This window comes from Hipposideros armiger, unplaced genomic scaffold (assembly GCF_001890085.2).
Source record: "Hipposideros armiger isolate ML-2016 unplaced genomic scaffold, ASM189008v1 scaffold_107, whole genome shotgun sequence".
NCBI lineage: Eukaryota > Metazoa > Chordata > Mammalia > Chiroptera > Hipposideridae > Hipposideros > Hipposideros armiger.
Genome location: NW_017731457.1, coordinates 3,125,470 through 3,149,178, shown reverse-complemented (window position 1 = coordinate 3,149,178; position 23,709 = coordinate 3,125,470). Strand labels below are relative to the sequence as shown.

General features: G+C 52.3%; 1 protein-coding gene across 8 annotated transcripts in view; it reads left to right on the top strand.

Annotated features, from left to right (window-relative positions):
- Positions 1 to 23,709, top strand: part of CUX1 (cut like homeobox 1) — a 376,257-nt gene that overhangs the window by 337,467 nt on the left and 15,081 nt on the right. For 6 of the 8 annotated variants that reach the window (XM_019646872.1, XM_019646867.1, XM_019646869.1 and 3 more), the window contains one exon: positions 1,410 to 2,836. In XM_019646872.1, coding sequence (XP_019502417.1) covers positions 1,410 to 2,097 — 688 coding nt within the window. In that variant the 3' untranslated portion in view covers positions 2,098 to 2,836. Of the gene's footprint in view, positions 1 to 1,409; positions 2,837 to 18,618; positions 18,747 to 19,389; positions 19,457 to 20,211; positions 20,325 to 23,000; positions 23,118 to 23,709 lie in introns of those variants that run through there. The other 2 variants (XM_019646871.1, XM_019646870.1) reach the window with 1 other exon arrangement.

Below are 23,709 nucleotides of genomic sequence, written 5' to 3'. Positions count from 1 at the left end.
CCCCAGGAACCTGTTGACAAGAACTGCCATTTCACAGGTTCCCACAGTAGCCCCAGAGAAGGAGGAAAGTCTTCTGCTATCCCTGGGAACTTGTAAGGGACTTCAGGACCACCCTGCAACTCAGGCTCAGAAATCTTCAGGACAAGTCAGAGTTCACCCTATGCAGGAAGCAGATAACTGTAGCAGATAACACCACTAGAGTTCCGATATACTGGACCACACTACAGCCAGATTTGCCTTGGCTCCAGCACTCCCCACATCCAGCACAGGACCTGCCATACAGTAGGGTCTCAAAAAATGTTACGTTTATTGAGTTATGTGTACTGCAGAAACTATTTTCATGCATGCCCAACCCAAGAGCTTTCTGCAGAACACTGGGCTTGGGGCTAATTTACCTGAAGATACTTTTCCACTGACAGTTGGCTTTTTCAACTCTTTGGAGTAAACACCTAGAGAAACTTCTGGTTGAGCCTAGTACTGTCAGCATTATGGGAGGAGAAACTGGCGCAAAAAGACTTAACAAGAGCCCTTTCATGATGTCACCCAAGGCTCCAAAACAGCAAAGGCTAGGGCCCCAGCTGTTCCCTTCAGACCCAACAAAGCACTGGAGCACATTTTTCATTGTCAGCTGCACTCAGCTTGATTAAAACATGCTTGATATGTTGGAGCATATATTTGGTCTCTTTCCTGCCTGATCAAAAGTGACCCTTCCCTGGTCTTCTCCTTTCAAAGGAGGACACTAGTTGAAACATAATTTGATGGAATCCCACTTCAGCCTGGACCAGAGCCCCTGACCTGGCTCAGAGCTGGACGCTAAAGATTTTCCTTTGGACACCGTCTAATAATTGGTTCTCTCTCATGGAGTCCTGATGAGGAAACAGTGGTTATCATTCATCATGCATTTCCATTTATTAATTCAGCCAGTACTTATTAACTGTGTACCAGTAAGCACCATGCTAGGCCTGGAGTGTGCAAAGAGTAAATGGGAACTGGCCTAGTTGGAGGCGATGGAATGGAAATGGAGGAAAGGGTGCCTTTAAATAAGTAACATCGGGACTCTATCCTAGTGGAGAAGAGGGGCTGGCCTTCCAACCAAGGGACAACTTATGCAAAGACACAGAGTTTGAGACACAGTGGAGGCTTTGCTCAGGCTCCTGACCAGGCTGAGTCCGAGCCAGTGACTCTGGAGTGGGGTGACTCTGGAGCAGGGAGACTCTGAAGCCCTTGCTCTGCTCTGTGGGTGGCAGGGCCTTAGGGGGCTTGCAGGTGGGGTGGGAGTGTGAGATTCAGTGCAGAGGAGAGGAAGGGGTGGAACAGGGATGGCAGGAGGCCCGACCTCCAAGGGAAGGCGCCTGTGCCTGCCTGTGCTGCAACCACCTTATGGAGCCCTCCCTGTTTGTGTCTTGTAGGTCTCGGATCCGTAGAGAACTGTTCATTGAGGAGATTCAGGCCGGGAGCCAGGGCCAGGCTGGGGCCAGTGACTCCCCAACGGCCCGAAGCAGCCGGCCAGCACCCAGCTCAGAGGGTGACAGCTGCGACGGCGTGGAGGCTGCCGAGGGGCCAAGCGCTGGGGACACCGAGGAGTCGGGCGGCCCTGCAGCCGCCACTAAGTCTCAGGGAGGGCCAGCCGAAGCGGCCACGGCCCCAGAGGAGCTGGAGGAGGCACCGCGGCCAGCAGAGAAGACGGAGCCGCTGCCCTTGGGGACCCCGGACGACGCTGACGAAGAGGGCCGACCCCGGGCGCCACCGCCACCACTGCCCGAGGGTCCCGCGGACGGCCCGGGGCCCATGCCAAACCCCGCCGCCGCGCCCGCGGCCAGGGAGGACGCCGCTACCTCAGCCGCCGCGCCCGGGGAGGGCCCCTGCAGGGCCCGGGACGGCGCCGACAGGAGTTCCGCTTTGCCAAGCACCAGCGCGCCGGCGGCCGCCCGCAGGCCCAGCTCACTGCAGAGCCTCTTCGGCCTCCCCGAGGCGGCAGGTGCCAGGGACCCGCGAGACAACCCCTTGAGGAAGAAGAAGGCTGCGAACTTGAACAGCATAATCCACCGCCTGGAGAAGGCTGCCAGCCGGGAGGAGCCCATCGAATGGGAGTTCTGAGAGGCGCTGCCCGCCCTGGCCAGGCTGAGCCGAACCGGGCCGGGCCGGGCCGGGCCGGGCCGAGCAAAGTCAAGTCTGGCCACGCCGGGCCGAGCCGGGCCGGCCGGGCAGGGGGGCGGGCGCCGACTCCGCGGCCTGGACCCCGTTGCGCACTTACCGCCCTGCGGGCCACAGGGCAAAATCGCCATAGGCCAAGGTGCATATAGAAAACAAAGGAGCATTAAGCCCAATCTATGTCGTGTTTTCAAGGAAGAAAACGGAAATGTGTAGTCGAGCTTTTTTGTACCCTGAAGTGTTTTTTTTATTGCCCTAAGTGATTTCCACAGGTTCTGGAATAACTCTTACAGCTTTGCCTTGCGCCCTCCTCTTCGTGTGGGCTTTAAAAAAAAAAAAAAAAATCAAACCCACATATTAAAAGGGGGCTTTTTATCTGCCATCTAATGGCTTCAGAGCGATAATACACTATTATCTTCTTAAACCAGGAAAGGGGGGGGGGGATTTTTCAGAAAAATTAAAAAAGAAAGTTTTTGTAGCTGTTCAGTTGCCACTAAGAGATTGCACAGTCAAACCGACTCTAAACACACTAGTTTGGATTCCTAAATATTTTCAAGAAAAGAAATCTTCTCGTTTGAAACTTTGAATTAAAATAAAACACATTTACTCCACATATTTTTTAACAAAAAGAAAAGTCACATCAGGAAAATATCTGATTTTGTGGTAGCTGACGTAGTGTTTTCTTGTAAGTGAATAGAATCCTGACATGTAGTGCACATTGATCCATAGCTTTAACTGACTCTGGGCTTTTGCTGACCAGGGTCTGTTTAATACACTCCATTCTAGGCCAAATCAGGACAAAAAGAAAAGATCCGAATCTAGGTATTTTATAATCTGCTTTTTAACCTCTAACCGCAGAGCACGCTGATCAGACCTCATATCTCGGAGGTTTAGGAGACAAGTTAGAACTGTAGCATGTACCCATTCATTTTGTTTAATTTATGGTGTCTACGTCTGTGTTAGTGCGTCTGCACATGTGCGAGCATTTAAAGAAAGGAGGAAAGAGTAGGCCGCTAAGAGCGCAGCAAACAGCTCTGGGGCCAAACAGGGCCCACCCTCTTAGACAGCAGTCTTTCCTTGGCACAAAAGGCACCACACCTCACACCACTCTCCCGGGCGCCTGATGGACTGAGCCCCACCAGGGGACGCCACTCCCTGGGCCTGGGCAGGGCTCGCAAGCACTCTCTCTTTCCTTTTCTTCCCACCACAAGCACTGATGACTGTTGACGTCGTGGGAAGCTTCCTTTCCTGCAGAAGAGAGAACGTGGCAGTCTGGGCACTGCTCCCACCCTTGTAGAGATGGCCCAAACTCACACCAAAACGTTGATGCTCTTCACTTCCAGACCAGACTATTGGCCCTTCATTCATTTTGCCTCTTGGAACATTTTTTTATGCAGTCTTTTACTTAGTCTTTTAGGGCAGTCTAAGTACAAATCAAAAGTCTAACTTGTCTCTGATTCCTCCTGTTGTCTATGTGTATATGCGTGAGAATAGAGGTGGATGAGAGCGTGCGTGTGTGCGTGTGTGCAATTTTATACGTCTGTGTATTTTCTTAAGTACCTGTGCACACATAGAGTGCATTACTGCCACCTTTTTTCAATAAGCTGTTTATCAGTTATGGCTTCTACAAGTTTGCTAATTTAGACTCCTTTATTGCCATATCTTTAAACTAACAATAGATGATTTCGGTATATATATATATTTTTTTTTGCTTATTTATAGGTGCTGTATTTTATTATCTGATTGTTAGGAAGGGATGAAAGGGGCAAATATTCTTTAGAGGGATAGACTGCCGGCAGTATTGGGTATAATTTACAAGATGTAGTTGTCATACTGTATATTACTGATTGAAAACTTTTTGACCGTATTGTGTATCATTGAAACCTTTGTCTTAGGTCAACATCTTTGGATGACATTTTAATGGTGCATTCATTATTTCTTAAGTTTAATTAATATTATCTCTTTTGATTTGGGGGGTGGGAGGGAGTTATAATTTTAGAGGTATGCTCCCGCTATTACACCTCAGTGTGCTTGTATTAATTAACTTGTAGGATTTTGACTGTAAGATGTGAAACCACATTTCTTGCATGATGTTTTAGAAATTATATATTTCATTTACAGTCTTTTAACCTGCAACTGCAGCACTTAGTTCAAGTTTTCACAAATTTAAGAGTCACTACACTAAAGACAATGCCTTTTCATGAATAAGAAGTTTTCAGAAGGCTCTAGGAGGCTGAGAGGCAGGCCATTTGTCTTTTGATGGTTTCATCATCTCTGAACTTGAAATCTGGTTCAGCGAGAAGAGAATTCAAGATGGAGGAGCTTAAGGGGAAACGAATTAACATCTGGCTCAATTCAGGTACTTTAAGAAGAGCAAGTTTGCATTAGTGACCCTTAGGACAGTGAGGAGCAGAGCCCCTGACAGCACTGTGGTGTCCTCTCCACGAAAACCTCGAGGGAATTTTGTCATCGTGTGTGATGAATCACTAAATATCTGATTTTCATCAGAATCAAAAGCAGGGAGTTAACAGGAAATATTAGGGTAGTGTTTTAGTTTTAAAGGCATGACTGTTATTTACGGAGGTGTTAAATCCGAGGAAACTGAAAAAGTATAAATTTGTCTATCCTAGTGGCCAAATAGTAACAGTCTAAAACAGCCACTTTGGCTCTTCCAAGCAATTTAGTCATTTTTGTTGTTGTTGTTGTTGTTGTTGTTGTTTTAACTAGGTTATTGTTGATTTCCATTCTGTCTTTTTTGCCAGACTTACATCTGGGTGCTCGATACAATCAGTTGGTTAAATTTGCTTGCAGTTCAGTGTTTGTATTATTTCTCTATTTATTTTTTTATTGCAATCCTAACCCTATCCTCTTTTGTGTTAAGCTATCACTGTCTGTAATACTTCTAAGAGCTGCCACTAAATGACAGAAACCTGTCGGCAGAGGGGAGCGTCCCCTCCTCATTGTGCCCCTCAATTTGAGTCCAAGGGTTGATCTTTCATCTTGATAAGCAATATCCAAGTGCCTTGAACAGCATCCTCTCCGTGGCGTTCCAAGCAGTAGCTCCCACAGGCGGCCGACCTCCTCTTCTTTCTGCTCCATCAGTTTAAAAAGCTGATTTGTACCTCTCCCCTGGGGAAAACGGTTCCATATAAAACACTAACACTTAATTACAAGCTCCATTATACCATTTTAAATGGCTTCTTTTTGTTAATTGGAGGCAGTGTTCATAACTTAAGGTTTCTGCCATTACTTAGCTGGCTAAGTGGAGGCTCAGCATAAAATCAGTGTTCACAGTCAGCCTCTTGCCCCCCTGGTTCCTGCCCACACTCTCCTGTGGTGCCTGTGGTAGAAGGTATGTGGGTTCTGACCTAGACCCGTGCCCACTCACTTCCACTGCCCGGCTCCCAGGTAAACTCCCTTATTTCCTGATCAGTCAGAAGTCTGTGATTTCTGTCCACCAGCCTGCTCTTCTTTAGAAAGGATTGCCACACCCATTTAGTGCAGCTCAATTATCCTCAAAGCCGACCTGTCTGAGGAATATCACAACGTGAGGTGGCTTATGGGCAGCAGACTGTCCCGGGATGTAGGCCTGGGAGAAGTCTCAGGAAATGCCAGGATCTTGACTCATATGACTACTATCAAACCCTGGCTACTGTGTGTGGTAAAATACCTGAGACAGACTGAGGCAAACAGATCATTGTTCATAGCCTCCCTTTACTTCCAAAGCACAAACGTCTCCCTGCCCAGTCTCCTTCATGCTGGCGTCTTTGTTTTCTCTCCATTTAAAAACCATCCTGTCCAATGTGGACATTCAGGTTTGCTGGTTGGTGGTCCAGACCCAGAGTGCTATGGGGCTTTGGGCTAAGTGCTCCTCTGTGCTTGTTCTGGCCATGAGAGACCCTCCCCACCCACACCCACCCTTGGGTCCAGCTGGCCAACTCCAGGAGGAAGGAAACACCCCATCTGCCTCCTCGGCCAGAGCCCATCTATCGTGCTGCTGATGAGCAAACCAAGCAGAGGCAGTTGTACTTGAATCCCAGGGAGAGTTGTGGTGTTGGCTCCTGAGATCACGCAGCAGACATGCCCTAAGACTCTGGAGCGAGAGTCACCACACAGCTCAGTCTGTAGGAGGGGACTCTCCCAGCTAAAGCTGCACTGGGGTTTTCTGTTCCTCCTGAATGCGTGCCCTTTCATGTGGTGATCAATGAACTCTATTGACATTCTATGCAATGTTTTTCATTCCTCTGATTTTAGAAAAACAAACCTCACAAACTAGCAGAGGAGCCAGGGGAAGTATGCGAACATCCTCCTGAGATTAGCTCGGTGAACCGGTGACAGTGACTTACTAGACCTGGGGGACAGTAGCCTTTGCCTTAAATGCACTATGATAGGCACCTCTCAACAGGCCTATAAAAACAAGAATGCCTGTAGCCATCCCAGGCCCCTGCTTTCAGAGGCCAGTAAGCCAGCTGTGCAAGGGACATGTAGGCAGGCAAGGTTCTGGCATGTGTGGTGGGCTGTTAGCCACGTCCCTTCGGGCTGGGGTTTTTGCCCCCTCCGTGGATGGCCTCCCTTGTCATCACACTCCTCATATGTCCCATCTACCTCACTAACCCATGCTCCCACTTGATATCACTCCTCACTCCGCACCCCTCAGAACCATGTGACAAGTGGGCTCTAGGGAGAGAAGTAGTTAGAAGAGTGGCATCCATGAGCATATCTTTGCCTGGTAGGCAGGCATCTTCTCTCTTGTGAGCACAACATGGACAGACATCTCTGTGAGGCACGTGGATTCCTCTCTTGACGTCCACCTGTTCCTGAAGCTTCTGGCAGCTGTTTGCTTGGCAGGCAGGGGCAGTCTCGGGCCTCAGAGGGCCTTGTCTTTGGCCTGTCTCTGCTTTCTGCCCATTCCTGCTCAGCTGTTAAGATCCGTCACAGCCACTTCCCTTGCCCTGGGCTGCCCCTAAATGTCCACTTGAGGACACTCCCCCAGAGTTCCTACCTGGCATTTCAGAACTCTGTCTTTATTGTCTCTGGCACTGGGAGGGTGTGACTTCCGTGCCACTGTAACACTCTAGAAGCATCTCAAGGACAGGCGAGGCTATGGCATCCTCCAGCCCATTCGTCCATGCTTCAAACACGTGACCCCTTCTTCCCAAAAGAATATGCCAGTTTCCACCAGTGCTGCGGAAAAGCAGCTCCCAGGGCTGCTGGTTGGATCTGAGTCCACCCACCCTGGTGGCCAAAGTGGTGGTCTGATAGAAAGAACATGGAAGTGAAAGCCTGAGATTTGTGTCATCGTGTGCTCCGGCATTCACCAGGAAAAGCTCACATTTAGAAATCCCCCCAGTGCTTCTGCAGTTTTGAGTGGACCTTGATGGCATTAGGGGAGTCTTTGTGACCTGCAAGGCCGAGCTGCTACCCTGTGTGGCAAGGTGGTGGCCTGGGACTCCAAGATACGTAGTTCCATTTTCCAGAGCACTGAATGGCGGGCTGGCGGGCACACTTGTTTGCTAAGAGAACGGTCCAATTTGACAATATCATTTCCATCCCCATCAGTTTCTGCCGTTTGTTAGATGAAACATACTGGGAAGAGAAGGAGAAACAAGTTCAAATAGTTCTAAAGAGATGCAACCTGTGAACCCCTTAGAGGTGTGCTGAAAGTTGAGGCCTCGAGGCCATGAGGAGGAGCCACCGGGAGCAATGAGATGAGCAGAAACGAGCCCTCCCCTGTGCGCCTCAGGTCAAGGAAGAAGAGGGAAATGCGACTCCCCCTGCGTCTGTCTCACTTGCACGAATTGCCCCCTCCCAGGCCTGGCTACCACTCTTCCATCACCTGCTCCCCTCCAAAGATACTGTGTCCACACTGACGGTGGCATCGTCTCCATTTTCATATTTGGATGAAGTGACATTTAGCTTTAACAAGACATTTCCAAAGCGCCTAGTCTCCTCCAAAATGCTAACTTTAAAAGTTGGGCATTGTAGGCGAAGAATCCTAAAAAAGGCTAGTGAGAGGAAGACGTTAGGCTATGCATAAATGTGCACTTCCCATCCCTGTTATTAAACTTAAAATACCTTTGAGTTGCTTTTCATGGATCATTTTAGTTTATCCAATACTGTTTAGTCTGTGTTACTGTAACTTCTGTAGTGTTTAGGCTTTAATTTCTACCACAAAATATGCTATTTGCTATGTATCAAGCTTTCTGTGATCAGAAAGGAAAGGTGCCTTATATCCCAATGTCACATCCCTATGAAAATAATCAGAAGCACAGTATGTACAGAAGCGTTGGGACTTCTGTTGGTGAAACCAGACTCCGTCAGCAAGACGCATTCAAGTGGCACGGAGCTGCTTTTGTTTCATAGTTCCTCTTTTCTCCTTTTTCATTTTCCTTTTGTCTTTTTTTTTTTGTAGTTTGCTTTAAACGGAAAGCACTTAAATAGATGACTATGTGTAAAAGCTCTGTGCAATAGAGATCATTTTTCTTCATTTTTAAGAGGTAATGTATTGCACACCAAATGAACTCAAAGTAAGCTTTAGACCAGGACGGTTCAGGTTGTGGATGAGTATGTTCACTGTAGTTCCGTTTGTTCATGAACTGAAGGGAAAACCGGCTTCCCCGGCCCCCCGGCCCCCTCCCCCATCTGCATCTTGCTGACCACCGAGCTAGGCCTGTGGGGCGCTGGCCAGTAACCACAGGCTGGGTGGCAGGGTGGGGGCGTTTGTGACTCAGCAGCTGAGAGCCTCCGGAGTGTGAGACCACAGCCATCCCTTCCAGCACTTAACCTTTTCTTGTTGAGATGGATTGACTGCTACTGACCTGCCAGCGTGTGTGAGGATAATTATAAAAGGATGTTTCCTTGAGAAAAAAAAAAATTTATTTCTATCCTCTTCTATTTATTAATAGGTTAATCATTTAAGTACTTATCAGGAGTGTATTGTTGTTTTGTGTTGTAAATGCTTTTTGCTGTCACTCCAGTGGTTACTGTCTTCTGCCTCATGCCCTCCCCCCCTCCCAAAAAAAAAGAACCGAAGGGTCTGGGGCTTTGACTGGAGGGGCCAGAGGGCCTTCTCCAGCAGACTCAGATGTCTGTCTCCAGAGTAGCCACTCAAAAACTGGTGATCTCTACATGTCTAACTTTTTAAGTCAGAGTTAATGAACAAAAATCCAGTGTGAGAACGTGCCGAGTTGAACACTCGTGTGAGGAGCTGCAGAGAAGACTTAGAAAAGCAAAGTTCAGTTCCCCAAAGCCTCCTAGAGCCTCTGGTAAGACTTCTGGGTTCATGAAGTTTCAGTGAGCCTGGTCAGAGGGTGCGGCGGCCTGGCCAGGGCGGTGACTTCTGAGAGCGAGAGTGGTTTCTTGCAAGGCTCACATGGTCGACATGTTTTAGTTGGCTTTTTGTTGTTGTTGTTGTTGTTGTTTTTCTTGCATACAAATTTGGTCAAAACCATCTTGCAGAGCAACAGTGTTTCTTAGTACTGCTGTGGCTTGAGGACCCACACCAGGGAGGTCATGGGGGAGCCCCTTTCCCCCTTAATGTGGTTAAGTGTGGAAGGAGGTTAGATGTGGGCAGAGCTTTCTTGCGGCTAGAAGCACAGCCAACAAGACACCCAGTTGCTTGCAATCCAGTGAGGGTGAGGTGGGGCTGGCCTTGGGCCTGTGGGCTCACCCTCCCTCATGGGCACCGGAGAAGGAAGTTCCCCCCAGGCAGGCAGGGGCCCTGCCCACTCCAGGTGGAGCCAGACAGCTGCCTCCGTCCGCTCCCAAAGGGCCCACTTTCCGTGCCATGACTTTTCCCCTTCTCTGAAGTTAGTGGGGGTCCTGATTTCGTTCTCATCTCTTTGAAAGAAAGCCCTCCAATAAAATAACTGCCCCTGTCCCTCCCCCCCCAAAGAGTTTTCGTTTCTCTCTAATTAGTCTATGCATTTCTCTCTCGAGCCGTTTTCTGCCTCTTGAGAAAACGGGCCTCTCGAGTCCCACCATCTGAGACCCCTCAGAAAATGCTGTGCATTTTGGAGACGTGAGGATTCATTCAAAATTCTTAAAGCGTTTGAGAATAGCTTGTTATAAAATACAAGTGGGAAAAAAAAGAAAAGGTGGTTTTCCCACGCCCCTTTCCACTGAGTAAGACCTAGCTCTTCGCGATTGTGCAATAACTACTTGCCTGCGAGCGGGTAGCCACGCTCCTGTTCAGACTACTAACAGCACAAGCCAAGCGCGCTCTCGGAGTGGCGGACTTCTTCCGGAGAATTCTTAATAAGCTCAGCTCCCCCCAGTGTATCGTGGTGTCTTACATTTTAGCAGTATTTTATATTTTCTGTAACGCACTAAGTCTTAGATGTTTTTAGAGCTCGTTTGTTAATACTCACAATCACAGACTTTTTTTTTTTAATCCTCACGGAGACCCAATTGACCAAAACAAGAAAACAAAAAAAAAACACAAAGCATCATCTTTTTGTACAAATAGCTTTGAGAAGCCTCTGCTGTGTTGCTGTGACCCATCTCTGGTAACATTTTATTTCTTGCTATTTGTTTTCGACATTAAGAGTCAAAAGTTGATCTGGCTGGCGTTGGGGTGGGAGAGGCACCCGTCGGCCCCTTGGCGCTGTCCCTTCTGTCTTTGGTTAGCCATACGATGTTTGTTCTCAGCACTGTACAACGGTCCCTATATGATATGGAGAAGCAATATCACTGTATGAAACTCACACCATGTATTATTATTATTCACTAGCACCCTAGGTGTGATAATTGAAGTAAATATCTTTTATACAAACACAAGAATGTGTGGGTCGTTTTTATTTAAAGTGCTCTGGCCTGAGGAGAAGCAGCAAACACTTTTATTCTGGGTCCAAAGGCACCTCAACAGTTGCCATTCTGAGGTAGCCATCCCTCCACCTCCCTGAGAGTGCTCCCAACGGCACGTGGCGTCCGGGCAGGTGTCAGCAGCAGCCTGAGCCAAGGCTGGAGTATGTGGGGATCTGGGCACCAGCAGGCCCCAGTGTCCAGTTTTCTGTCTGGGCACACAGTACGTGCTCCATAAGGGCCTGCATCCCTGCTTGCTGTTGTCACCTTACAGTTCGGGTGCCCTTGAAGACCCTCCTGGCATCTGCTTTCTTATCTGTGAACTGGGGGCACATTGCCTATCTCACAGGCTTGTGAGGACCAGGAGTGGTGGCTGATGGTGCTGGGTACAGCCCTGGGCTGGTGGTAGCAGCACAATGAATGGTACCTCTGCCTGGCCTCAGCCTGCTCTGTGGGAGTCTCTCACTTTATCCCTGACTCCTGATGTAAAGAGGACCAGCCACGGGCGGCTGTAACTCAGGCAAATGAGTTCCCACTCAGGAAGGAGGGAACGGTGTCTCGTGGGTTTCTGGAATGATCGGGCTCCTGAGAAGTGGTCTCTCCAGCCAGTGCTCAGGGCTGGAGGTGGGAGCACTCTGAGAGTTGGCCCCTAGGTGGTCCACATGCTGCTTGTGACAGGATGTTTTTCCTCTTGAGATCTACGGGGCTGGAAAAGAATCGCCATCCTCACTGATGTGTGACTGGTTGGGGAGTATTAGTTCATTGTGCGTTCATTTGTAGTTTTCAGAATGTGACGCTCCCACATAGCAGCGTGAGTTACGCTAGACTCTATCCTCCCTCCAGTGGGAGACCCCGGAGCACGGGACAGCCTCCCACCAGTGCCAGGTGCTCCTGGCAGCTCGGAGCCTCAGCTGGTCCCTCAAGGACATGCGTGTGTCTAAAGCTGCCCCCAAATGTCTGCCCCTCCCCAGATGGGAGAAATTAGCATAAAGCCACTAGAGCACTACCAGTTTGATAAAGTCTAACTCAGCTAACATTATGCTCTTTCTGTTTCCTAATTGAGGTATACCCCCACTTTTAAAAGATGCGCTAACTAAAAATATAATTTAAAAAAAAAAACTACTTAGCACCAAGTCCTTTTATCCAGAAAGTCTCCCCAAAGTGCTTTAAAAGTGAGATTTAATTAAACAGCAGTTGCACATGGTTCTGCAGGCCTGACTGTTTTTGTAAACTGCCGGTTCCAGAGGCAAAAAAGGGAGCAAGATTTTATGTTGTGACTGCGACTGGGTGATGCCCTCACCCCAGGCAGAGTGCCCAGTATTCGGCCTTTCTCCTTGCCCTGTAGTTATGTGGGTCTGAACAAAATGATGTACCTTATTTGATGCCCTAAGGAAACGCAATTGCAGATGCACAGGGTAAGGCGGCGACGAGATGATATAATTATTAGAGTGCATGACTTATCTGCCATGACACTGTCTGCTGTGTTTAAACGGGCCTCTGAGTGGCTGCCTTGGGGCCTGTTGCTGCGTCCTCCACGGCCCTAGCATGCTGGCCCTGGGGGACACACAGCTTGCTGGTCTCTACTTCAGCATGGCATTGGTTCCTGTAGGGTGGTAGGGGTGTAGAGGACCAAGCTAAGAGCCTGAACTCTGATGTTGGTGGGGGCCCTGGTCGTTGGGCCCTTGATCCGCATCAGGCCCACCCAACATGGGGTGTGAGCAGCTGTGTTCATAGACATGGGAGATGCAGCCCATGCCCAGTGTTGGGCGGCATTCAGAAATTCCTGCCTCTCCCAAGAAGCTTGGACTCTCAGTGTCAGTAGAAAGGGCCTTGTTTTGGAGCAAAATGGTTTGTGGACAGGTAAAAGCAGAGCTATTCTGTTCAGGGCAGGAAGCGGGGAGGGCTCCAGGGAGTGAGGTCTGAGGACCCCACTCACTTTACTGGGAGGCATCGGGGCCCTTCCTTGCGCTCAAGGGACACTGCATTGGCGTCCCACCATCTCTTACCAGCTGGTGAGCTTGGACACGTCTTAGTCGATGCTCAGGAGATCTTTTCTGAAAGAATAAATGAATTTAACTTCTTTGAGCTTCTGTTTCCGTCTCTGGAAAGGGGAGGTGATAATGCCAAACACACAGGGCCGCTGGGAGGACTAAGTGATAATATTGGTGAACTGCTCAGCACAGCGCCTAAGCCCACAGCGGGCACTCAGTACCTGCTCACGGGGCTGTCAACAAGGGCATTATTTCATCGAATTTGGTTGCCAGAGCAGTTACCTCCAGTCAAAGTCTCCACCTTGTGCTGAAGCAGGAATGACCCCTGCATGGGACCAGGCCCTCCTACAGATTGGCCAGAGTACCAACGGCTGCCAGCCTAACATCATGCCCCTGATGTACTGACTGGCACAAAGCTCAGGCAGCAGTGTCCTCCACACTCAGCAGCCCTCTCTTCAGCCCCCTGTTGAAAAATCAAGGATGGCCCAGCTAAAAACAAAAAGTCAAGTCTCGGGTTCCTTGGGTGTCTGAGGCTGGCAACCCTGAGCTCAGCCACAGACAAGAAGGAAGGGCCTTCTTGCTCTTCACGCCTCTGAGAGGGGGCTGCACCGGCCACAGTGGCGGTTTCCTCTTAAAGACCCACCTGATTGAAGCGTCTGTCAAGGTTGATTCCTGTCCCATTACAGCCAAACCCAGAAGCCTGAGAGCCTCTGTGGCCATGGTTTTCAACCAGGGGTGACTTTGTCCCCAAGAATATTTGGCAGTGTTTGGAGACATTTTGGGGCTGTCACAACCTGTGGGAAGATGCTACTGACTTTAGAATGTAGAGGCCAGAGATGCATAATATCCTACAATGCATATGACAGCCTCCTCCACCCCAACAAAGAATGATCTGGCACCAAATGTCAATGGTGCCAAAGTCTAGGGTGAGGGGCAGGTACTGGCTTGGCAGTGCCACGTGGCCCAGCTAAGGCCACCTCCCTCTTGGGGCTCCTTCAGATTTATTCAGCTGATTGCCACTGAGAACAGCTCTGTGCCAGGGACAAGCTCCAGGCTGGGTGTCTGGCAGCCTCGAGTCACTCACAGCTCAGAGGGGAGCTATACCAGGTGCAGAACCATGGCCGAGGCTGGCCCTGTAATTGGTACTGAGGGGGCACCTGAGCAGCAACTTGGAAAAGGGCAGGACTTCACAGGAAGCAGCCTGGAAAAGGGCAGAGGCATTTGCAGCAGGCAGGCAGGCAGGCAGAGGGCACACCAAACGGGTGGCACAAGCACAGGTGACAGTGTCAGAGGAACAGCCAGTGCCATGCCAGCCGCCATGCTGGGGAAGGGCGTACCCAGTGGAGGGACAACCACACTTGATAAGAACAAAGCTGCTCTGGAGGGTGGCAGCCCTGGGCGAGGCTTGTTCTACCCATCTAACGTCTAGAAGGACTCAGGTATAGCCGAGCACATCTGTAGCCATGCTTGGGGTGCAGAGTCCCAGCTGGGGAACAAGTGCCCCCCAACCCCTCCACCAAGTATGCACTGATTGGCAAGGTGCAGGGCCGCCCTGGGGCTTTGCACTGGCAGATGTGCAGTTCCCATGCCAGGGCCAGCCTGGAGGGGTCCAGGGGAGGCCTCGCAGTTATCAGGTGGTGGGACCAGCAAAGGCCCCTGGCTGTGCCCGGCCAGTCGTGCTTCCCTACTGGGTGGAATCCACTCAGCCCATCAGCTAACGGGCATTGAGGACTGACCATGTGCCACTGCTCTGGGCACTGGGGCTATCGCAGGAGACAGACATGGAGCTTACCGTCTAGTGGGGGAGACAGATGGTAGACATAATAAATGAATGAATTACATGGTAGCACAGATGGTGGTAAATTTTATGGGAGAAAAATAAGGTAGGGGAGACTGGAGGAACAAGTGGAAGGTTAAAGTGTTGTATCAGGCGGGCAGGGTAGGCCTCAGTAAGCAGGTAACACATGGACAGTCTTGACATGCAGATGCCCAAGGGAAGTACTTTCCAGACAGGGAACAGCAAGTGCAAAGGTCCTGTGGTGGGTATGTGCCAAGAGCCAGTGTTGCTAGAGCAAAGTAACCACAGGGCAGAGTAGGAGACGACCAGGTCAGAGAGACAAGGGGAAGGCAGAGCTGGCGGGGCCTTGTGGGCCATTGCAGGGCTCTGGCTGTTAGTCTGAGGGATGTGGGGGCCGTTGGCGGGTCTGAACAGAGGGAGGTCTGATCTTACTGTTTAAAATGTTCTCTGGCTGCTGCTCTGTGACTCAATTGTAGGGGTGAGGGTAGGAAAAAGGAGACCAGTGAGGAGACTGTTATCATAATCAAAATGAGAGGTCGTGACTCGGACCAGGTGGTGGCAGTGGTAGAAAGCAATTGGGTTCTGGATATGTTTTGAAGGTAGAGCCAAAAATAGGATTTGTGATAGATTTGATGTAAGGAGTGAGAGAGATGAGCATGGATACCGCCCGACCTGGGGATTTGCTCTGAGCCACTGAAGGACGGCCCTGCCTTTGCCCCCCGCAGCCCTGAGGACACCACCTCCTGGGGCTGTGCAACAGGGGCCCTACTGTGGTGAAGCAGATGGTGGGGGATGGGGTCAGGCTTCAATTTGGACCCGTTCAGTTTGAGATGCCAGTTATACATCTAAGTAGAGAAATAGCCCAGGCAAAATTGATTCCCATCTGCCTCCTGCTTCCTCTTCTCGGGGTCTTTTCCAGGACACCCCTGAAAATGTTGGCATTCCCGAAGATTCTGCCCATTCTCACTGCAGTAATCGTTGGGGGCTCAGCCCACCCTGGGCCCTGAGCTCTCCCTGGCCTGCATCTCCAGCCTAAGGCCCGTTGGCCTAGCTCCCCACACACATCCCCTTAGCTGTTCCACTAGCTCTTGATACTCACCAGAGTCAAACCACATTGCTCTCACCCCTTCCGTGTGTGGGGGACCAATTCCAGGCATGGAGGACGCCCATCCCTCCTTCAGGGTTGCCCACACCATCAGCTTCCCGGCTTTCTCATCCCATCCCCGCAGCGTGGAGTGATGGGTCACTGCTGGGCTCCAGCTGGGCTCTGGAAAGCGTCCAGGCCCTGCCACTGCAGCCTCAGGTCCCCCACCTTGCCCCGGAGCTCCCTTCAGTCTCACCCCATTACCTCCACTGCCCGGCTTTACCCAGCCTCTTCCCTGTGCCTCACGCGCAGCCATCCTCCATGTCTGCTCTGAGTTCATGCCAGCCAGCCCTCAGTTTCACCCAGAGCCACCTCTTCAGGGGTGGCTACCACCAGCACTCAGCCTTGCACCCCCAGAGATCATGGTGGCCGCTAACCCAATGTCTGGGTGTGTTTGCAGCAGCAGCAGTGGCAGGCTGTCCAGGCCAGCTTAACAAAGTGGCCTGGCACCGGCTGGCTAGGGCAGCCTGTGATGGAGGGTTTGCTGTCAGGGCCCTTGCACATTCAGTGTCCTACGTGTGCATGGGCAGGGGCCTGTGTGCCCAACCCCTTAGCATCAGGGAGACACAAATACCCAGGAAACCCAGCCCAGGCAACCCCGACCCCATCTCCCCGACACCCGCAGATGGCTCTGGGGACTGCAAGTCGCTTCTGCCCCAGAGACCTGGTTGAGACCATGCTGGGTGACATAAAATAAGCAGTCCAAGGAGTCACCTCTCTGGCATCTTATCCAGCCCCCATGCCTACTGGGTCCCGCTGCACCATGCTGCATGCACAGCCCTCAGAGGCGAGGGCTCACTGCTGGGCAGCAGTCTACCTCTATGTAGGTTCCCCACCTCTGTCCCCAGCGCCCTCATCCCTGAGGTGGGATACTACTCACCTGAGCCTTCTCTGGGCTCCACACTCTCCACTCATCTGGGGGGCTGTCTACCCACCGCCACAGGATCAGCCCCAGCACCCTTTCTGGACGTGCTCCTGTTTGTGGCTGTCCCTGTGGACACCCAGTACTCAGAACTAAACTTGTCCCCTCCCAAGGTCCCTCTCCCATATCTCACCATAGCTTGTGTCCACCTCCCCTCCTAAGCGTGTGTGACGCAGCAAGGTGACCCTGTTCTTCAGTCTCAACCCTCATACCAAGGACCAAGGACTCCATCCCCACGCATTTGGGGTCTCCCTGGGCCTCTCCCCGACAGGGTCTTCTTAAAGCTCTTGTAGGCCAGCCAGGGCCTGCAGGCTGAGGGGCACACCCCAACCCTGCCGTCCATAGGCCTCCCTCCATGACCTGGTCCTTCCCTTAGGTCCAGCCTCTTCCCCCAGCCCTGTGTTAGACCCCCCCACTTCTACCAGGACCACCTACCTTCCAGGTACAAAGAGGGGCTCAGTGATGTCTGAAGGAAGAAATTCATTTAGGGCCTGAACCAGGGGGGCCTTCCCTTGCTGTGAGGAAGGGTTTGGACATAGCTGCCGTGGACACCCTGGGGTTTATGGAGGAAGTTACAGTTCATCTGTAAGCGGGGGATCCTCTGCTTTGACTGACCTGACTACTGTGAGGTGTTTAAAGGGCTTGGCGCGCTGCAGGAACCCAGGAGATGGAGCATGTGGGGGCGAAGCCAGCTGCCCCCACCCTGGCCTGGGGCTGAGCCCAGGGAGGGCTGGGTTGGTCAGCTGGTCAGCAGGGTGCACAATGAGGGGTGAATCCCCAGGAAGGCTCAGGGGCTGATCTGGCACCGAGCACAGCCAGGGCCTTTGAGCATTTCTGAGGCCACAGTGCCACCTGGTGGCCTGCAGTCCTCCCTGAAGGACAGCACCCTGCGCCTCAGACCGTAGGCCTCCTTCTGTGGTGCCCTGAGCAAGGTTTGTTGTCGCCATTTTACAAATGAGGCCCAGACAAGGCGATTCATCTGCCCAGAGTCACACAGCAAACCAGAAGTAGGGCCAGGCCTTACACTTGGATCTGCCTAGCTCCCAGGCCACCACTATCATCCCTGCCAGCGGCTGCTGAAGGCTCCCGATCTTGGCTGGGGGAACTCCCCAACATCTCCCACCTTCCAAAGGAGCAGGAACATCTCCACACAGAATTACTTTGGATTTGCTTTGTGGTAAAGACACCTGGCCCTTGGATGGGGGAGAGAGGGACAGAGCTGTGGGTCACAGGGTTCCCATCCCCACCCCTACACTGGAGCCTGTTGGGTGGGGGCCACTAGTGTCAGCTACAGAGGTGGGACCCCTCACTCTGCCACCCCCTGCTGGGTCTGAAGGAAGCCTGCCCGCCCCCCACTGCACCTCCTGTGCTTTTCCCTACCACTGCTACCCCCAAGTCCCCTCTGGTCATTGACGCAGGCCCTGGAAGAAACTTGGGGCTCGTTGCGTTCAACCTCTTTATCCTGCTCGACAGAGGCAAAGTGAGGCCTGGAGAGGGAAGGCGGCTGGCCAGGCGCACCTCGCAGTCATGGCAGAGCCAGGGTGGACCCATTTCTCCCGAATCCCTTACCTGGGCTCCTTCCCCTACCATGAGCAGAGAGAGTTCTTGGGGCCGGGAGTGCCCCTGACCCTGCTGGCTGCTCCAATGATGGTCCTTTAGGCAGTGGAAGGTGTGGAGGGCGCAGCTAGCCCTCTCCTGCGGCTCCCAGGGCTCCTGCCTACTGAATGGTGGCTGGAGAGGCAGAGGAGGGAAAAGGCACCACCAGGCCCGCCAGGCTCCCTCTGATGGCCACGTCTTCCTTTGGCTACAGGGCGCTGTGCGGAGCTGCAGATCCACGTTACCGAGGCCATGGCCACAGTGGCTGAGCAGAGGGAGCTGATCGCCCGCCTGGAGCAGGACCTCAGCACCATCCAGTCCATCCAGCGGCCTGATGCCGAGGTGAGCCCACCCTCTACCCCCTATCTGCCCCTGCCCCCTACTTAGGACTTTCTCTGGGTTTTGCCTGCTAACTTCACCATGAAAGCCCAATTCAGGATGCCAGGCCACAAGCCAGAGAGGCAGGCGTCCTTGAGCTGTCATAAACCACCCTGTGTCCAGGCCCTGGCTGGGACTTCTGCCCCGGGAGCTCTGGGCAGAAGCAAGGCCAGTACCACCCACCAATCTCATAGCAAGAGGACCTGAGGCCCCAAGATCGTGGGAGGCTAGAACCCAAAGGGCCCTTGGAGGTCATCACATCTCCCCCTCATTTTATAGATGAAGAAATGGGGCTCAGGGAAAGAACCTGGGCTGGCCCAGGGCACGCGGCAGGCTGGTTGGCAGGGCCAGGGTCACCCGGCCTCTGGTGGCCATGAGGGTGGAGTGGCCGGGTGAGAGCCCCACCACTGTGCTCCAGCCTCAAGGTGAACTCAGGGCCCTGCCTTCTCTTTGGTGGCCCATGCAAGGCCCTCTTATGGCCACCGCTGTGCCTGCCCCTGCCACCAGACCACCCCAGCTGCTCCTTGCCCCTCATTTGCTTGGCACCTTGAAAGGGTAAGCTCAGTGCTGCATGGGAGGTGCCTCCCCCGCTTCCTCTCACCTGCAGGGTGCAGCCGAGCACGGCCTTGAGAAGATCCCGGAGCCCATCAAGGAGGCCACTGCCCTGTTCTATGGTGAGGAGGGGCCGACCTGACCCACTGGGGCAGCGATGGGCCCGGCGGGAGCGGGGAAGGGAGAGGTAGTACAGCCGGAACCTTCGTCCCTAAAGAGCACCTCCCCCAAAGAAGGTGAGGGCTCCCCACCCCAGCAGCGCAGCAACAACATTAAAGAGGGGTGAGCCCCCCACTTGTCTTTCTAGGTGTTAGCCTGATACCACCCCACCTCCTTGGGGCCTTGATGCCCTCAGCCCTGCCAGTGGCCTGTAGAGGGCTGGTGTGTGGTGGTCAGTTCCCCAGGGAGGCCTTGGCATAGAAATACAGCCAGAGAGCTCCCAGCGCTGGAGGGGAGGTGGCCTCCCTGGGTGTTGAGGCCGGAACCTGGGGGGGGGGGTAGTCTTGGCTTCCCGGTGCCCTCAATGTCCCCTTTCTTCCCTTGGAGCTGGGGGCCCAGTCTGACAGATGCAGGGGTCCTTGATCCAAATACAGAGTAACAGGACAGGGCTTTGGGGCCTGGCCCCGAGACAGCTTGGGCAGGGCCTCCACTCCCAGGGCCCCTATTCTCATGCCACACACACCCCCCACACCCCCACCCCGTTCCCCAGGCCGCCCTTCCCACTTCCCGACCTCTCAGCGCCTTGTTCTCAGACACTCTGTACCTTCCACCCCTTGGCCCTTGGCCAGAGCTCCCTTGGGCTCTGAGGGCTCCAACCTGAGGGCTCACTGCTAGGCTCTGACTCCTGACACCCAAGCCACTCTCCCCTATTTCCTAGGACCCTCCGCACCAGCCAGTGGCAGCCTCCCCGAGGGCCAGGTAGACTCTCTGCTCTCCATCATCTCTAGCCAGAGGGAGCGCTTCCGGGCCCGGAACCAGGAGCTAGAGGCTGTGAGTCATGTGCTAACCTCCCCTACACTTCTTGGACCTGAGGACACAGTGTGGGACACACAGGCTTGGGGGAGAAAGATGTGTCACAGACCATAAACTGCAGTGGGATTAGATTTGTGCTGTCTAGTCACAGAGGGCTTCCTGGAGGAGGCTGTGTCACACTGGGCTTTGAAAGGCGAATCAGATGCCCAAGGTAGAGGAGACGGCTACATGAACAGAGACATGGGGCCCACGAGCCAGAAGGGAGTGCAGGCCATTCCAGGGCTGCAGTAAGAAGACAGAGCTGCTGGGTGAGTGCCCTACAGCCAGGCTGAGGCACCAGCAAATGGTTTAAGCAGGGGAGTGACACTGCCAAGATGGAGGCTAAGAAGGATCACTCGGGCAGGCGGCCACTTCAGGACCGAAGGCGGGTCTGGGAAGATGACTGGGGAGTGACCACCATCCTCCAGGAAGAAACATCTAAGTCAGGTGGGAAACTTGGAGAAGCAGAGGGGCAGGTTGGAGAGAGGCAGGTCTTTGCATTAGATAAAGATGAACAGTCTAGAGATTTTGAGGGTCTCTGCGGGGCCTGAGGGAGCCGACTGGCTGCTGAACGCCTGACTGTTGGCCTTCCAGGGGGGGGGGGCACCAGCAGGAAGGGGCGCTCTGCAAAGGTGACCAGTCCAGTGTGTCTCGGCCTTTAATGTGAGGTGCAGTACTGTGTGTGTGGTTGCTGCGTGGATGGTGACTCCACACCAGCCAGGTGGCTGTGTCCTGGAAGACAGGAGAGTCAGGGACAGAGTGAAAGAAGAGGAGCACGCTGTTTCTTTTAAAGCCTCCAGAACATTCCCACAGAGCGAGTGGACACTGGACCCAGAGTACAGAGGGCCTGGTGACAGCCCAGGGGAGCACCCTGGCCTTAGGGACTCTACAGACCCCCCACCCCACAGAGCCAGCCCAGGTCCCCCCTGATCACTCTCCCAGGGGGAGCAGGAGCCAGGAAGGTCTCCATCCTTCTCAAAGAGCCACTGCTTGAGCTGATGACAGTGTCTAGATCCTTCCTCTCCAAACTCACAGTCCCTTCTATGGGGTTTCCAGGTTCAGACTGGGGAAGGCAGACATTCGCTGAGCACCTACCATGGACCAGGCCCAGTGCTGGTTCAATAACAAGGGTGGGCCAGATCCAATGGGACCCTCTGTGATCTGGGCTCCAGAGGCTTCAAATGGAGGACAGTCAGGGATGCTGCCCTCATAGCTGCCTGCACAAGCAGTGACCTGGGATCACACACATGCCCATCGGGGACTGGGGGCAGCCACACTGGAATGCTATGCAGCCCTTCAAAGAAGGCCTTCAAAATAGATTAAGTGGGAGAGAAAAAGTAAGTAAGTATTCCACCTTTTGCTTTAAAAATATAGACTTTTTACCACGTACTTTTAAAAATTTGTGGCCAAACACATCTAACATAAAATGTACCATCTTCACCATTGTTAAGTGTACAGTTCAGTAACATTAAGTATATTCACATTGTTGTGTACTTATCACCGCCATCCATCTCCAGAGCTCTTTTCATCATCCTGAAACTCTATACCCATTAAACACTAACTCCCCATTCCCTACGTCCCCCAAACCCTGGCAACCACCGTTTTACTCTCTGTCTCTATGAATTTGACTATTCTAGGTACCTCATATGAATGGAATCATACAGCATTTGTCTTTATGGCCGGCTCATTTCACTTAGCTTAATGTCTTCAAGGTTCCCCCATGTTGTGGCATGTGTCAGGATTTCCTTCTTTTATGGCTGAATCATTCCATTGTATGGGTAGGCCACATTTTGTTTATCTATCCCTTTGTCAAAGGACACTTGGGTGTTTCCCACCTTTTTGACTATTGTGAGTAATACTGCTATGAACATGGGTGTGCAAATCTCTCTTCAAGAACTTGTTTTCATTTCTTTGGGTTATATCCCCAGAAGTGAAATTACTGGATCATTTGGTAATTCTGTGTTTAATTTTTGGATGACTCATCATGTTATCGTGTCCTTTTTAGTCCTGTTTGAATTTTTAACAGTGTGAAGAAAACACCTATTTAAGCATTTGAACAAATTGAAAAATGAGACCCCATTTCACCTTGCCCCTCGATTTGGCAAATATTAAAATCACAGAGTGTAGGGTTCCATTTCCATAAAGCGTCTAGAATAAGCAAATCCATAGAGACAGAATGTAGATTGGTGGTTGCCAGGGGATAGGGGAAGAGGGAATGGGAGGTGACTGCTGACAGGTTTGGGGTTTCTTATTGGGGTGACAAGATGTTCTGGAATTAGATGGTGGGGATAGTTGTATAACATTGTGAAGATATTAAAAAAACTGAATTGTACACTTAAAACTGGTGATGTTTACATTATATGAGTTATATCTTGATAATAATTTTTTAAAGACTGATAGTACCATAAACAATACATGAAGAAACCTGACCCAGGAACTGTGACTTTCGCCTGAGGGAGGGGTCACAGGAGGAGCAGGGGGGCTTCCCAGAGCTGGCAGCTGTGAGCAGAACCTAGGAGGTCAAGGAGATGGGCATGGGCAAAGAAGGGGCTCCGCGTAGACGGAGCAGTGCCTGTGCCTGCAGGGAGGCCTCTCCGCCATCCCCTCCTCGCTGGCCCTGCCTGCCTGCCCACCCACTCACCTGCCTGCCCACAGGAGAACCGCATGGCCCAGCACACCATCCACGCCCTGCAGAGCGAGCTGGACAGTCTGCGCGCTGACAACATCAAGCTCTTCGAAAAGATCAAATTTCTGCAGAACTACCCTGGCCGGGTGGGTGCCCTCCCATTTCAGGCACGGGGAAAGGTGGTCCAGGCAGGAGGGGCAGGGCCAGTGGCCTGTTGGGCAGCACTGGGCCATCCCCCTCCAGAAGCCATCCAGCGCCCTCTGCCTGCCAACGGATGGAGGTTCATTCATCAGAACCAGCCAGGAGGTAGTGAGGTACACCAAAAGGCAAGGTCACAGGCCCAGTCCCATGGGACCAGGTGACACCCCTGTGAAATGGGGTGATCCACTGGCTGACCCCCGGATGTGGGAATTTTACCCCAGGGGTATTGAGTATTCAGGACAGGCCCTAGGGAATCTGTGTTTTAAACTTCCATTTTTTAAAAACCATACCAGAAACCTCCTCACTTCGTTCTGGGCCCCGAGGACTACCCGCTGGCTTCTCTTAGCCCCCAGGCCTCACAGGGGACCACCCTGTGCAAGGAAACCCTTCTGTGCGGTAGAAGGGCAGGGATCAGTGACACTCCTAGTGGGGGCCTCCCTGGCACAGGACCCTCAGCCACTAGCCCCACATTACGCCCGTTTGTTCTCAGGCCACCAGAGGGCGCCCAGACGCTGCAAACCAGTAATACTGCGTGGC